This window comes from Doryrhamphus excisus, chromosome 1, assembly GCF_030265055.1.
Source record: "Doryrhamphus excisus isolate RoL2022-K1 chromosome 1, RoL_Dexc_1.0, whole genome shotgun sequence".
Lineage (NCBI taxonomy): Eukaryota > Metazoa > Chordata > Actinopteri > Syngnathiformes > Syngnathidae > Doryrhamphus > Doryrhamphus excisus.
In genome coordinates this window covers 31,634,729-31,650,259 of record NC_080466.1, presented here as the reverse complement: position 1 = coordinate 31,650,259, position 15,531 = coordinate 31,634,729, and the positions used below count along the sequence as shown (strand labels likewise).

The 15,531-nt window shown below is 47.0% G+C and overlaps 2 protein-coding genes and 1 long non-coding RNA gene across 6 annotated transcripts; 1 reads left to right on the top strand and 2 right to left on the bottom strand.

The window, feature by feature from the left end:
- Window positions 1–176: 176 nt before the first annotated feature.
- On the bottom strand, window positions 177–6,005 carry tdrd15 (tudor domain containing 15). 4 transcript variants are annotated; one of them, XM_058064220.1, is made up of 6 exons: window positions 5,872–6,005; window positions 5,571–5,648; window positions 5,411–5,478; window positions 810–5,060; window positions 592–731; window positions 177–483 (listed from the first exon to the last, which is right to left on the bottom strand). In XM_058064220.1, the coding sequence occupies exons 3-6, from the start codon at window positions 5,440–5,442 to the stop codon at window positions 470–472; spliced, it is 4,437 nt and encodes a 1,478-aa protein (XP_057920203.1). In that variant the 5' UTR covers window positions 5,443–5,478; window positions 5,571–5,648; window positions 5,872–6,005; the 3' UTR covers window positions 177–469. The 4 variants fall into 4 exon arrangements, with proteins under 4 accessions (XP_057920203.1, XP_057920212.1, XP_057920219.1 ...); XM_058064229.1 differs by having other exon boundaries at window positions 5,834–5,987; XM_058064236.1 differs by lacking the exon at window positions 5,571–5,648 and having other exon boundaries at window positions 5,834–5,987.
- A 392-nt stretch (window positions 6,006–6,397) lies between these two features.
- On the top strand, window positions 6,398–14,130 carry rfx6 (regulatory factor X, 6). Its single transcript, XM_058089893.1, has 20 exons — window positions 6,398–6,955; window positions 7,135–7,291; window positions 7,627–7,750; window positions 7,896–7,957; window positions 8,045–8,122; window positions 8,214–8,241; window positions 8,830–8,937; window positions 9,003–9,080; window positions 9,155–9,268; window positions 9,350–9,399; window positions 9,516–9,675; window positions 9,749–9,893; window positions 10,200–10,309; window positions 10,396–10,513; window positions 11,018–11,140; window positions 11,422–11,628; window positions 12,049–12,340; window positions 13,195–13,541; window positions 13,613–13,807; window positions 13,895–14,130. Exons 1-20 carry the CDS (start codon window positions 6,808–6,810, stop codon window positions 14,053–14,055), a joined length of 2,805 nt encoding a protein of 934 aa, XP_057945876.1. The 5' UTR covers window positions 6,398–6,807; the 3' UTR covers window positions 14,056–14,130.
- On the bottom strand, window positions 10,011–14,940 carry LOC131139965 (uncharacterized). Its single transcript, XR_009132330.1, has 4 exons — window positions 14,777–14,940; window positions 14,554–14,695; window positions 10,764–11,619; window positions 10,011–10,508 (listed from the first exon to the last, which is right to left on the bottom strand). It is a non-coding gene; the product is annotated as an uncharacterized LOC131139965 (long non-coding RNA).
- Window positions 14,941–15,531: the final 591 nt, after the last annotated feature.

Sequence of the window (15,531 nt, the reverse complement as noted above, 5' to 3'; positions counted from 1 at the left end):
AAGATTAATTCCACATTTTTGCATGTTTAAAATGTAATGTTAGATAAACATATTGATATTTAAAGGTTGACTGATCATTATCTTTATTATGAATGCTGATGTTTGAGCACACACCTTTGACGCGTTTTTACATGCCAAATTAACACCAAACAAAAGTCAACGTCATGTGGAAAAAAAAAAACATTCACAACCTTCATCTTTGTTTTGTTTTTTTCTGTTTCCTGATTTAAATATGATTTACATATTCCATAACATCTTGGAAAAACGAGTGAAAGTACTGAATGTCCATCGCTAAAACGTGGCTCTAAAAGCCAAATGTCATTTTTCATTATGCTGGTATGAGACCCAGTACACATACGTGCCCGGTGATTGGCTGGTGACCAGTCCAGGGTGGACCCCACCTCTCGGCCCAAGTCAACTGGGATAGGCTCCGGCATACCCGCGACCCTGGTGACCCTCGCCGCCGCTGTCACATGAGAACACCTGAGGAGACAAATGATTAGTGAACATATCGTGTGGACCTCGGAGGACTAAAAGGACAAAGGCTCACCTTGGCCGAGTGGATAGAAACCATTCAAAGTACTTTCTTACATTGGCTGCTGGACACCTCCTCACTCGGTGGCGTCTTGGCCCCATCAGAACCTCCTGCAGAGTCCTGCTCAGAAACCTCTAGGCTGTCTTCTTCCTGCATGCTGGGGCTCTGGGGTGAACTGGAAATTGGCCCAGGGAACCTGAATGCATCACACTTCAGTCACGTTTTGTGTATGAATATTAGTTTCAAAATGTGGATCATCTGAGGGTGATAATACCTGTAGCCGGCGTCCGTGCCCTTGGCCAGTCCGGCGTCCGTGCCCTTGGCCAGTCCGGCGTCCGTGCCCTTGGCCAGTCCGGCGTCCCTGTCCTTGGCCAGTCCGGCATCCGTGTACTTGGCCAGTCCGGCATCCGTGTACTTGGCCAGTCCGGCGTCCACCAGCCGTTTGGCAACATGGACGCCATCTACCAGAATATCCACCACCCAGTTTGACAGTCCTTCTCGAAAGACAACATAAAAGTTCTGGTCCAAACACTCCTGGAAGTAGACCGATCCCTCCTGGCTCCACTGGCAGTCCCCTCCAGCCGGTGTCACCCCCCGCAGGCAGCAGGGGTACACCCTCTTTCGGAGGTTCATTAGAGCATCTGGAAGGCTCCTCAAGCTGATGCAGTCTTCATAGGGTACATGTACACGGAGGCCGTAGTCCACTAGGTTCAGGACCACAGAGGGGTCCACCTGGACAATTTCTGCGAGGCACCACTTGGTGTTGAGGTCAAACTGAAACAAGCAGCTGTTGCCAGGCATGAGGGAACGTTTGGGAAGAAGTGGCGGCTCCTCTGAGAGCTCCTCCAACATGATGGTCACCTGGTTCATCAGCGGGAGAGAGTCCTTGAGGACAACACAAAAGTCTGAGGGCGTGGTCACTGCAGCGGCAAAGCCCGAGTATTCTTTGTCCAGGGAGACCGGAGCAAAGGCCAGAGTCTGAGGTGAACTTGTCTCTGTGATGTCACACTTGACTTTGGCTTCATGGTAAGAGGAATGTGCAGTATGAGCATCCACTTTCATCCAGGATTCTGCTTGGTTGAGAACCTCCACGTCCACTTCCCAGTGACGTTCATGTTTTTGGACAAAATGAACCCTGAGTGGTATCTCCATAATGGCATCGGTGAAAGAAGCATCGCTGTGGTAAAGGCTGGAGTCCCTCAGGGAACACCGAATGCTGAACGGCGGCTGAGACAGAAACTCCTGAGAAAACCTGAAGATCTTCTCCTTCTCAACAACTCCAGAGTTCCCATAGTCCAGGAAGTCCACTTTGAAACGGGAGTTGCCCTCACGAGCCGTCACCACTGCGCGGTACACGGATCCGTCCTCGTCATACCGAGCCAGAACGAGGTCGGCGATTCTCACAGAAAGTGCCGCCCTCAAGGAAAGAAGGTTGGAGTTCATTTCTTCCACCAATTTCAAGATGGCAGCTTCATCGTCTGAGAGCTGAAGGAAGAAGTCCTTGACCGAGTTGACGTGTGTAGCGAAACATGTCATGCTGGAACCTGCTACCTCCTTTCTCTTTGGCAGACATGACAGTTGAGGGCGTACGTTCGCTCGAAGTGCTTCTGTTTCATCATCCGACCTTGGAGTTTGGTTTTGTACCTGAGGGGCTTCGGGGTCTTTTTGAGGCTTTGCTAGATAAGTGCTTCTAGTAGCGGTTGTCTTTGCAGTTTGATGTTTTGTCTTGTGCTTCTTAGCGCTCACATCAACGTGGTCCTTCCTTCGCTGGGATGCCATCTTGGCATTAAAACCTCGCTGTTTGTTAAACATCCAGTAAGAGTAAGCCTTCTTTTTGGGAAAGTTCTTCCACTTGACCAACGTGGATCCTCTTTCTTTGTGGTCTTTGTTGGCGTAAGTTTGGCTGAAAGTCAAGACTGACTTTGGGTCGGATGAAAGGCTGTTAATGAGCTCCGTCACTTTGCCATTGATGTTTAGATCTCCGTCAAAGAGCTCCACGTCAAATGAGGCATCATCACATGACCTCACTATGACGGCTCTCAGCTGCTTGTTGAGGACCGCCCCATCCAGCCATTTCTTCACCTCCATGAAGAACACCTTCCTGGACACGCCGATAAGGTTGAACCTCAAAGCTTGAACGGGGGTGGACAACAAATGCTCACAGTCTGTGGGAATGGACACCACGTGGCTTTTCTCAGAAATACACGAGTTTCCATAATCGACAAAGAAGACACTGAAATGCAGAGGAGAGAGAGAAGAGTGGACCAAACCTCTGTACCACTTTCCATCCAAGTACTTGGCCAGGCACACTTTCTTTGCAACATCTTCCATACCGACATGCTTCACTTTCTCGCGTTCCTCTGAGATCTTCACCTCAAGGTCATTGAGGACTTCCGTGTTGCGTTCAAGCTGACAGTAGATGTCCCACTTACTGCTAACATGGGTAACGTGGACATGTACCTCGCTGTTGGAGGTTAAACCAAACGATGAGTAGATAAAGGACTCTTGAAAATTGTCTTCTGTCGCCAGACTTTGCTCCGGTGGCTCATTGGAGATGTTCTGCTGAGCTCGGGTGTTGATTTCCACCACAGGTTCTACGGGAATGTTTCTCCAGTATTCAGCTTGTTTGGCAGAAACGAGGAGCTCGCTAATACTCCGACTGTTTCCACCTCCCATCTCGTGGAGCTCCACCACACATTTGTGTTGCGTTATGTGGACAAGGCGGATGAGCAGGGCTTTGTTGGAGATGGCCTCTCTGAAGAAGTCAGAGTTGGAGCAGGTCCAAACATCATCCAAAGGTATAACGTTGACAAGAGTACAACAGAGGGCAAATGCCGATATGCTGGCAAATGTCTGTGGAATCTTCTTGATCAGTCCGTAAGGGACTCTCTCCGTGTTGCCAAAGTCGATGAAGAGAACTTGGGCTCCGTGTTGAAGTCTGTCAGTGACCACGGCACGGTAGAAATGCATGTCCGCTTCATACAATGCACAGCACAGCGTGCCTGGTTCGGGGTTCAACAGAATGTCCTCATCCAGTGCCACGTGACGGAAGTGTTCCAATATTTTCTTCATCATTTCCTGAAACTCATTATTCCGTTTCTGTGTTCGAATCCAGAAGTTACTTGGACTTAGCGCCAGCTCCAGGTAGCCCTCAAACGCAGAATCCAGCTGCAACTCCTCCTCTTTCAGAGTTTTAACAAGCTCACGGCCTATGACAGTCTTGTAAAAACAGGGGAAGGCCTGGGGGCCCACCTTTTCTGCAGCTAAGCATGACTCAGCTTTTATTGGGGGGAGTCGTTGGCCAGGATCGTTTGTTACAATTTGTGCAGAAGCAACCACTGTGATGAAGTAGAGATGGTGCTCTTCGTCAAAACTGTCAATCTTCACTTCTAACAGTTTCCCCAGCAGGCCTTCCTTGAGGAATCCTAACTGCTTACCTTTGACCTCCTCCTTCATAGCCGCCAGAGCAGAAAGCGAGCACGGGAAGGCCATGATCGGGATGGAGTAGAAATCAGGCGGCAACTTCTGGACATTGTGAAGTTGAACACTCTCAGAGAATCCATAGTCAATGAAGAACACTCGCGCTAGTGAGCTGACCGCCAGTAACTGCACAAAGCCTCTGTACCACTTTCCATTTTTGCTCTTCACTGAGCACAGAAGACCCAGGTTTTCTTGATTCTTCTGACGGTCTCCTTTGTTTCCATTCTCGCACACTGCGGCCAACTTCTTTGACACATCACGAAGATAAGTTCCCATGCAGGCAACCTGGCAGTAAAAAAGTCCTGAGCTGACAGCAGCCGTTACTCTAACTTCAGCCCGACTACCACAAGCCATCCTGGGCCCACAAAAGGACAACATTTGCTCATAGACCTGCAGTGCAGATGATTTGTAGCAAAGTTCCTGTCTGCTAAACTCGTCAATGTTTTGTTTCAGTGGCGCCTCAATGAGAAGCTCCACCAAAAGAAGGAAGGTGTCTCTGTCCATGTGCTTTCCAAAGCCGTGCTTAACAAGCTCGTTGTTGACATCCGGGACTTCCAGCAGGAGGACCTGGTGAGGCAAAAGAGCTTGAACGTAACCTGTGATGTTTCTCCCAATCAGGCTCGAGAGGTACTTCACCACGCCACGGTCAGAGTAACTGTGGAGCGCCAACACGTTTGCTAGAAAGCCACAAACTATCTTCGGAGGCAACGTGAGGAAATCATCTGAGCATGCGGACATGTGAGCCGCGTCCACACTCATGACATTGCCTTGATCTATGAGGAACACGTCAAACACGCCATCTTTACAGCCCTCAACCCTTCCTCTGTACCAGCGGGCTGTGTTGGGGTCTTCTACCAGGCAAAACTTTCCAATGTCCACCTCAGCATTGATCTTTGGTGTGTTCTCGATCTCCTGCTGCAAGATGTGATAGTCAAGCTCATAGATGGTCAGGTACTGTCCTTGGAAGTAGATCAGGGTCGCTTCAGGGTTCCAGTCCAAGTGAGACAACTTAAGATCTACTCGACATTGACTTGAATCCTGACACCTGTAGATAGATGTGAATATTTTTTCTTTATTTTACAGATTATGCTTATAACCATGACTGACTTGTATTTGTATCCATATCTATAGATATATAGTACATACATACTAGTATTAGGTCAGATAAGGAAGAGATCAAACACGCTGACAAGGATTGGTGTAGCTTGTGTCAAGCTGTCAAACTGAAGCCATTGAGTCGCGGAAATAAGAGGATTTGCACGTAACAGGTAGTCTCGTGACTAGACTGTTGTTTGCTAGATTATCCCTTTTACAAGAAATTACAAAATATTAGCATTTTACAATCTAGTAAAAGCTTGCTTGAAAAATGTACACATTTTTACCAGACTGACTTACTTGTGTAGTTCAGAGTTCAACACTGACTGCATGGCTGCCACCTTAGGGATGTTCACACTCCACACAACCTGAAACACACGTTAAATGAAAAATAACAGCTTTTGATCAGTGTTAATGTCAACATTAAAATTAAAAAATGTTTAAGCAAAGTAACACCCACTAGAGTATATATGGTGCCAGTCAACTTCCCATAGCCGTCTGTTCTTCTTCAGCCAGTAAACTACAGTACTGTATCCAGCTATACACAATAAACATACATGTTATTCCATTAAAAAAACTGAACTGGAATAGTTCCTGTATTGACGTGGAACAATAGGAAGAATGGCTGACAACATTTAGTAAATTTAATGCTGGACTTTCCTGTGGCGTTTCATTAAATTAGCTACTAGCATAGATAGAGCCAGAACAAAAAGAGATAGTCACCTAGCAAATTCAGACGAACTTTATAAATAAACTCCCACCTTCACCAAACGCTGTTTTGTCTTATAATGTCTTTCGCCGAAAAAACACCACTTTATTCGTTACTTCGGCGCCACAAGACGTGAAAAACAATTAGCGGTTCACTGCTGGTTTTCATGTGAGCTGCCCTCTGATTGGCTGACGAGGTTTGTGTGGTGACATTTGGCCAATCAGACGTAATCTTACTGATTGTGTTAAGATAGGGTTTGTAAACAAGAAGTCATTGCCAAAGCGCGGTGTTTTTGACCGGAAGAGAAGATGTATTTTTTTAAAGACACAAAAAGATAACATTAAATTAAACAAAGTCAAACAGGCAAGTTTAATCATGAAAATTATGTTCCAGCTATGTAAAAAAAAATACTGTTCAGTTTAATCAACACAAAACATGACTTTGCTGCACTGTTTATTAATGACACATCAGTCAACATCGTTTTTCTCATGTGTACAGTATTTTCATTATTGCCATGAAATGACGACTTAAACATAATTTATTATTATCCATTCATTGAAATTGCAAGCAAAAAGAATTGTCAAAGTCACAAAGAGGCAATGTCATCCATATGAAATGAGAATATCTGTAGTTTAGCTTGTGTAAAACATACATTTCCATTGTGCACATAAGTCCTAAGAGCCAGCTGACTGGCTGGACAGATGGATGAGGCTTTCTCCCTGTTAATGATTAAGAAGCTCTTCTGTAAATATGAAGCCAGCATCGACGGCTTCATCAGGCCGGCCTGCCCTCCCTGCCGTTTACTATCCTTCCTGCTTTATCACAGCTCAGCACCGAGGCCGTCTTCCACCTGCCTCCGGGTTGCAACGCTCCAGATAAAGCTGACCAGAAAAGATGCCGGGCCTTCTTTCTTCTTGAGTTGAGGGCGTCAAGCGGCATCGATGAAAGAGCAGACTCTTATTTGCTTCTCTCGTGGCAGCTCTCGTCCATGCAGAGTGTGACCATGCCCATGAAACGCAGCAGGGAGGCTTCCGCTACTGATGGACTCTTTCCTGGTCACTATTTCACTAAAACTTTGGAGGACAATCAGTCCGATGGATGCTTTCACCAAGAGGATGACTCTTGCATCAAGTCAGGTACAGGCACCATTTTTATTATCTACTAGTCGTCCTCCTTTAGATTGATTGACAGGTCAGATTTATGCGTGTTTAGCTCACCATGGCAACACATCCCATTGCTGAATCTCAACAATAAATTATATTTTTATGGGATAAAATATAATTTTCTATGTGTGTGTGTGTGTGTGGGTGTCCAGAGGCCGACGACAGCAATGAGCTGGTATCCTCTGAGGAAGACCGGGATCAGGACCAAGACCTGGACCCGAGTGCCAAGGCCAGCCTCTCTTGCTCCAGGAAGAGCATCAGTAAGATGAACAAAGACAAGAAGAAACAGACACAACTCACACTTCAGTGGTGAGTGGCAAATAATTATTATTAATAATTATTCTCTGCTGGCCTAACCTTTATCGGAAGTACCGTTACCAGAGCCACTGACCGAGATTTCAAACTGAAATTCTGCTATTTAGAATCAAATAGTCCTTTATTGTCATTGTATTTCATTAAATGATATAAATGTATTTCCAACAGTCTTGACTGCAGTGCTTCCAGTAGTGTACTTTTTTTGTCCAATCAGATTTCAGCGTCTATGTGTTGCCATATCAGTGTAATCTGCTCAGGGCCTTCAGAATCAAATGCCCCGCCCGCTGCTGGTCATGGTTACTATTGCTGCTGTTGTTGTTTGTCACCAGGCTGGAGGAGAACTACATTGTGTGTGAGGGGGTGTGTCTTCCTCGCTGCATCCTCTACGCTCACTACCTGGACTTCTGCAGGAAGGTCAAACTGGAGCCCGCCTGCGCCGCCACTTTTGGAAAAGTAGGTTGCGAGACCAAACATTCCAGAATGTCCTCCATATGCTCTCTTGAATCTTCATTTTAGATTGACTGCCCGTTGAAAACATCAATGATGGTGACATTAGCTGTTTTTGGGATGGCATACTCTTGTTGTGTTATCCTTTCAGACCATTCGACAGAAGTTTCCTCTCCTCACCACAAGAAGACTTGGAACCAGGGGACATTCCAAGTGAGTTGAAACACTGCTGTATTTCAAGGTGTGTATTTGCTGCACGTGGTATTACATGGTGATACTGTATATATTCTTATATGGCAGGTATCATTACTATGGCATCGGCATCAAAGAGAGCAGCGCGTACTACCACTCTGTGTATTCTGGTAAAGGTTTGACCAGGTACTCCACTTTTGTTCTCATTGGGAATGTCCAAGTATTTTATTTATTATAAGTATATTCTCTATTACCTTTTCTTTGGCTTCTTTGACAGATTTTCTGGGAGCAAGCTAAAGAATGAGGTAACATCTTCATGCAATGTATAAGTCAAGTTTGATTAAATCATTGCAACATATTTGGGGTGTTTTTTTTAATGTACAGGATTTATGAATTAAAAGGAATAGTTTTGCTAAAACAAAAATTTTGATGATGGTATATAATCTATAAAAATACATGTTGAATGAGCCATAATCATATGATATTATAATAATAAGACGTTGAGTGGTAGTGCGCAGGCCACACCGCTGGGAGACCCGAGTTCAATTCCACCCTTGGCCATCTCTGTGTGGAGTTTGCATGTTCTACCCGTGCATGCGTGGGTTTTCTCCGGGTACTCCGGTTTCCTCCCACATTCCAAAAACATGCTAGGTTAATTGGCCACTCCAAATTGTCCATAGGTATGAATGTGAGTGTGAATGGTTGTTTGTCTATATGTGCCCTGTGATTGGCTGGCCACCAGTCCAGGGTGTACCCCACCTCTCGCCCCAAGACAGCTGGGATAGGCTCCAGCACCCCCACCCTCGTGAGGATAAGCGGTAGAAAATGAATGAATAGTATCATCATTAATAAAAAAAAAACAATAGAGTTTTTCTTGTCTATGTTCTGCACAGGGGGGGTTCACCAGGAAATATTCCCTGAGCTCTAAAACAGGAACGCTGCTGCCAGAATTCCCCAGCGCTCAGCATCTCCTTCTGCAGGGAAACATCTCCAGAGAGAAGGTTGTGGAGCAAAACACTCGATGTGACGATGATTAGGAAGCCATGAAGTCCTGATGTGTGTGCAGGTGGACACGCTGATCATGATGTATAAAACTCACTGTCAGTGCATCCTGGACAACGCCATCAACGTCAGCTTTGACGAGGTGAGCTTCCCATGCTGCCTCTCGCCTTGTGGGGACCACCGGGCTAACTTGTCCGCTTTGATATTTTTTTGCAGATCCAGAACTTCCTGCTGCACTTCTGGCAGGGCATGCCCGACCACCTGCTGCCCCTGTTGGAGAACACGCTGGTCGTGGACATCTTGTGTGTGTGCGACTCCATTCTCTACAAGGTCAGCTGCTCCAGACAACACGAGAAGCATGCATGCCAACTTTGTGAGTGAACATTGCAACTAACATTTGGATCCTTCCAGGTTTTGACTGATATTCTCATTCCTGCCACGATGCAAGAGATGCCGGAAAGGTTTGCTTTCATATTTCATGTGCAATATTTGACGCTTTTTACAACCTAAAACTTCATCCAGGACCTAACTTGCTGAGATCCATCTCCAGAAGATGTGATGTTCATGTCTGTGTTAGTCTCTTAGCGGATATCCGCAACTTTGCCAAGCACTGGGAGCACTGGCTGACCTCCTCCTTGGAGAACCTTCCTGAAGGCCTTGCAACCAAGAAGCTCCCCATCGCACGCCGCTTCGTCTCCTCCCTGAAGAGACAGACCTCCTTCTTGCACCTGGCACAGGTGACGCACAGACTCGGACATGTTAACGTCCCGCAAACCATGTCAATTTTTCTTGATGACGACGCGGCTTCAGATCGCTCGCCCAGCGCTCTTTGACCAGAACGTGGTGACCAACATGGTGCTGGACATCGACAACGTGGACCTCCACAGCATCAGCCTGCAGTCCCTGCTCAGCATCACGGCTGCCATCGACCACGAGCACGACGCCTACTCTGAGTGTGAGTCGCCCTGTCATTGATTACCTCTGCCAAGGAGTCTTCACTAATGACCTTCCTCCTACAGTCCGTAATACAGTATTACGTTAGTTTTAGATGGAGTCCCCACCATTACCTCCATTACCTCCAGGTCCTCAGTATTACCTCCACCAAGGTGGTTCACTGACAGGAAGTACAGTGTTCAATATTACCTCTGCCAGGGTCTTCACTAGGATTAGTTTGTTCAAATAGTTTGATCTCGTTAGGAGACTGTTAGAAAAAAGGAGTCATTTCTTGCAGTGCATGACAAAGCCACTTGTTTTCCCGCAGACGACGCCATTGCTGTATTCCAGGAGCTGAAGGAGCTGCTGAGGAAGAATGCTACGGTGGAATCCTTCATCGAGTGGCTGGACTCCGTGGTGGAGCACAAAGTCATCAAGGTGTTTACCTCAAAATCACGCAGCAAACACCAGCAAGTCCACTCACTTTGTTTTGTTTTTTTTTTGTTTTCTTTGCGGGCGAGCAGCCGGGCAAGCAGACGGGCCGCTCGGTGAAGAAGCGAGCTCAGGAGTTCCTGCTCAGGTGGAGCTTCTTCGGCGCCAGAGTCATGCACAACCTCACGCTCAACAACGCCTCCAGCTTTGGTCAGAAAAGAAGCAGCATCCGTTTTAAGGGCACACAGTCACCCGCACTAATGAAAGCCAACATGGCGATTATAGCGCTATTAGTATTAGGATTCATCATTTGTAAGGTCGCTCTTCCGTACACAAACACACACGGCACATTTGGACAATAGCATCATAAATAGTAATGGCCTGGCTGGGCTTGATTAAACAGTCTTATCTCAGGGTCGTGCGCTCGCTGTTCAAACACGCCGTGTGAATAAACACTGACCATTTGGCCGCTTCCTCCCGCTGAGCTCCGACGCCGCTCCGGCACGGCAGCTGTCGCCCTGCTGGACAAACCCAGGAACAGCAAGGTCCTGAAGGTCCTGTGTTCATGCACCGTAGAACCTGTCACGTACTTCCTGTTAATCCCGACAGACCCGACTAAAGACATCCGATAGAAACATTCAAGCTTCACAAGGAGAAGTGATTTTTATTGTGTACTTATATAAATATAACTACGTCTACCTGGGCCGTCTTCAGGTTCCTTCCATCTGATCCGGATGCTGCTGGACGAGTACATCCTGTTGGCTCTGGAAACTCAGTTTAACAACGACAAGGAACAAGACCTGCAGAACCTTCTGGACAAACACATGAAGAAAGCAGGTACGACTGACAGAATAGGATGGGGAGGGGATGGAACACCATCCTACTTTGCCCTGAGTTTTGCTCTTGAATTCAATAGTTTCTCATATTTGTTGTCTTTGGCCCCATGGCAGGTTATTTAACAGTCAATTAAAGTGACTTGGCAACATGTAGGGTTCTTTGTTTGGGAACTGAATTACTGGATTAGTGCTACAGTACTGGGCACGCGGTGTATGGAAACCCAGGCAAAATTTGGCCGAAAAACTTGGGCGTGATGACTCCGACTGTGTCTGCTTTTCCAGGTGCCAGCAAAGCCGCCTTCCTGGCGTCTCCCAGTTCCTGCTTTCTAGCCAATCGCAACAAGGCCAGCGCCGCCGTCGACCACTCGGTGAAGAGCGAGTCCCCGGCACAGCCCGCCTACATGTCTGTATCCGCCAATCAGCAGCAAGGAGTCGAGACCAGCTCCGCCCTCTACCCGACATCAGATTCTGTTGTCTTTCCTGGTTCAGGTAAAAAGAGATCAATAGAATGTCTCAATCAGAGGTGTCCAAGTGTGGCCCGAGGGCCATTTTGGCCCTCTGAATATTGTCAAAGTCAATTGATTATTCATGTCATGCATTATTAGATATTACACCATGAACTTTGTCAGCTATAGCACACAGTTAAAATGTAGTTTTGTTCAGTGTAGCATATATTGACCTATAATAGCATATATTGACCTATAATAGCATATATTGACCTATATGTTGACCTATAATAGCATATATTGACCTATATGTTGACCTATAATAGCATATATTGACCTATAATAGATTGCTTTTAGCGTCTGTAATGTACAAAATATATCAAGCCTCCACCATTCAATTTTTCCCCCACCTTCGACGCCCCGGTCTAAGTAAAAATGTGAGTCCTGGTTGATTCTTCCCCAGGTGGTCCTATGGACTTCTCCCAGGTTTCCACCTCCGTCATGACGCCCCCCATCTCTCCGGCAGCCTTGGTGCACCGGGGCTCCGTCATCAACCAGGGACCCATGGCGGGAAGAGGCCTCACATCTTCCGCCTTGAACTCCTCCTGCTCTTCATCATCCTCCTCCTCTTACCCCTCCACCCTGACCTCCATGACCCAGCCCAGTACCTGCACCGCCTTCCCGGAACCCCTGTACCCCTGCTCCACGTACTTCCCTGCAACCGGAACCGCATCCAGTTACCAGCCCGGACTCAGGTCACTTTTTATATCCATATAGCAACAATATAATGTTCATATCCATACAGCAACAATATAATGTTCATATCCATATAGCAACAATATAATGTTCATATCCATATAGCAACAATATGATGAGCATAACCTGCGGTGTGCTGCTCCTTATGGCCAATGAGATTTAGGTCTGGGTTCTGGCTGGGCCATTCTTAAACCTTAATACTGGTCTCAGTGAACTTTGACATATTCTTGAAGCATTTTCAAGCATGGAAATGCCGATGAAAAATTTGAAAAATACAAATGCAGTTTATGGGATGAAAGGACGTGGATGAAGTGTAGTCTACATTGGCCACTAGGGGTCACTAGCAACACACACCAGACTTGATCGCAGGTTTGAATTCTCTCAAAATAATAATCGTCATAATCATAATAATAACATGGGGGTACTGTTGTGGCCACACTCCAGCTAAAACGCAACTTTGAATCTTCGACATCACTTCCTGTCCACGCGTCCAGAAAACATGTAATGCAACACACATGAACACCGCTTATTCAGGTCTTACATGGCTTATTTTCTCTGATTACTATATTGGGTAACATGAGTGAGGTCACTATAGGGGTGTTATCATATGTCTAGAGGGCTCTAATAATGGTAAATCACAAACATGATTTCTATGACCTAACTATGAAAATATTGAATTTATAAATAAAGAATCCTTCTTCATGGAAATTCACTTACCAACTGCGATAAAGGAGGGATTGTAAGGAATAATGCATCCTGGGAGATCTATGCCCCCCCCCCCCTAGTGCTGACAAGCAAGCGTTACATTACTGACATCCATTGCAGTTTCATTTCTTTTGTGTTCCACGTTCAGGCATCAGACCGGGACTCTGTGTCAGACCACATCCTTGGCCTACCACCTTCCTTCTCGCTACCCCTCCTTCGACGACCAGCACCACGTATCCCCCAAAGACATCTTCTACGCCGACAGCCATCCTTTCTCCTCCTCCAGCAGCAACGCCGCCTGCTCCCTGACTCCTTATGCCTCCTCGCTGCGGCCCACTTCCAGCTACAGCCCGGGCTCGGATGCTATCCCGCCTGGTGATCAGGGTCTGGAGGCTCAGACGGCAGCTCAGATCCTGGACTCCACCGAGGGCTTTGGCTTTGGACTGAACCACTCGGGCGGCGAGTGCCAAGCATATTCGGTGGTGGGGCAAAGCGGTGAGACCCCCCCGAACGGGCAAATTCATCTGTCCAGAAATATGACTCTGATGACTGTCCTCCTGCCTCAGGTTACTATAGCAACAGCTACCTGGACAGCCAGCGCATGACGCCGCTGGTGGACCAGCACGTGTCGGTCATCAGCAGCGTGGGCAGCCTGCGCTCCGCCTTCCCTGGAACCTACGCCGACATTCACGACCCCCTCAACATCCTGGACGAGCCAGGAAGGAGGGCGGGGGCGTTCTTCAGCGAGGTGGAAAGCGCAGGTACACCGAGTCGAAACCATGCTGTGACCCCGCCCACACGCACATCAGGATTTACCCTTCCTAACGTGTCGTTATCCTGCTCGCTAGGATCCGCCCCCTGCATGTACGCCATCTCCTCTCCATTCGCCACCCAGGATGCACTGCTCTCCCAGCAGCGCACGGCGACATCCCACGCAGACGTGCAGGACCTGGTGTCCTCTCTGCCCCCCATCAACACCGTCTTCATGGGCACCGGAGGGGTTCCATGAGGACCAACGGGGGCCAGGATGGCACCGACGAGGTAGGCCAACACCGTGTTGATGTAGCAGGAAGTGGACTTAAAGACCAGGTTGGATGGACGGAGCGGGGTCTTCTCCGCCATGTTTGACTCCTGCGTGCAGCTGCAGTCCTTATCAGCTGCAAATAGGAAGTGTTTGGAAAAGACCACCTTTTTGTTTGCTCCCAGAGCAAAGCTGCACTTTTCACAATAAAGGTCAACAATGCGAGAAAGCCTGAGCCCCCCCCCCCCCCCCCTTCATGCAGTAGCATTTGGTCTCAACCAATAAGAACCCAGATCCGTGGTTTCATTTCCTAAAATGCGACAAATTCATGTCACAGATGTGTGATGTTACATAAAATATTACAGTGGGTGTTATTTTTACTGCTTTATACCACAAATGTACTTTCAATTACTACTACTACTGTAGTACCATATCACCTTTTCTATGCAATCCAAAAAAAACATTGAGGTGAAAAAGTCAACATACCTAATTGATCTCAGGTGATCGATGTTATGGGGAACTTGCAAGAACTTGCTGAGGTATTGATGTGTTTTCCCTAGAAGAGCTGGGTTAGTCATCAGCATAAAGGTGTATCCGGGAGGCACCAATAGACTTGGCCGCATCATGTCTGTAGATGGAGAACAAGATTGGGCCTAGGAAGGAACCTTGGGGCACACCTTTAAAGGTATTAACTGGTTCAGACACAAACCTGAACAGCGCAAAGCTCTCTAGCGGCCTTCTCGGCCTTATCAGCTGGATGAGAAGCGTCCATCTCAGGCGCCCTTCCTGAGGCGAGATGGGACAGATGGCGGCGTAGGTCGCCATTACAGCATCTCCACCTTAAAATACTTTAATTACTGAGTCAATAAGGGCGCCAACAATTGGCCCATCTTTGGCGTGAAAACAACAGACGGTCCAAGGCAAACTTTGGGCCAATGTTTAACCACAAGATGACGACGGCCCGCCTCCATGTGTCTCTTATATGACACTTCTGTCCAGCTAAGCTCATCCCACAGGTCCTACATGTACGCACACGCATATATATGTGTTATATACATATATAAAAAAATTAGGTCTTTTAAATATTATTTTTGCCGATAAACTATTATTTGCAGTGCATAATCCTTTACTAAAATACCTTTTTTGGCTATACAGCTTTACTTACATTTATTTGTAATTTTTAAAAATAAATCAGCAAACTATATGAAATCCAACCGTGTGTCATAAAAGTAGTCATTTTTATGGCGATGCTGTAGATCTTTGCCACTAGGTGTCATTATCAGGCTGGTGCTTCTGTCTTCTGTTCTGTGGATGAGGTCCAAACATTAGGGACGCCGGTCCTGTTAAAAGGCTCCGCGGTCCACATGCCATTATCGGTAAGGCGTGCCTAATAAAGTGTCGGGTAGGGCATGTCAGGGGAGTCTCAGAAGAGGCGTGTAAAGGAGGCGACGTGTGGCGACTATT

Coding starts and splice junctions, on each gene's coding strand:
- tdrd15 (XM_058064220.1), bottom strand. CDS start 5,442: ATGCAGTCAGTGTTGAACTCTGAACTACACAA. Junction 5,061..5,410: donor TTGAACTCTGAACTACACAA/GTAAGTCAGTCT, acceptor ATCTATCTACAG/GTGTCAGGATTCAAGTCAAT. Junction 732..809: donor GGCACGGACGCCGGCTACAG/GTATTATCACCC, acceptor TGATGCATTCAG/GTTCCCTGGGCCAATTTCCA.
- rfx6 (XM_058089893.1), top strand. CDS start 6,808: ATGCAGAGTGTGACCATGCCCATGAAACGCAGCAGGGAGGCTTCCGCT. Junction 9,081..9,154: donor TCAACGTCAGCTTTGACGAG/GTGAGCTTCCCA, acceptor ATTTTTTTGCAG/ATCCAGAACTTCCTGCTGCA. Junction 9,676..9,748: donor CCTTCTTGCACCTGGCACAG/GTGACGCACAGA, acceptor ACGCGGCTTCAG/ATCGCTCGCCCAGCGCTCTT.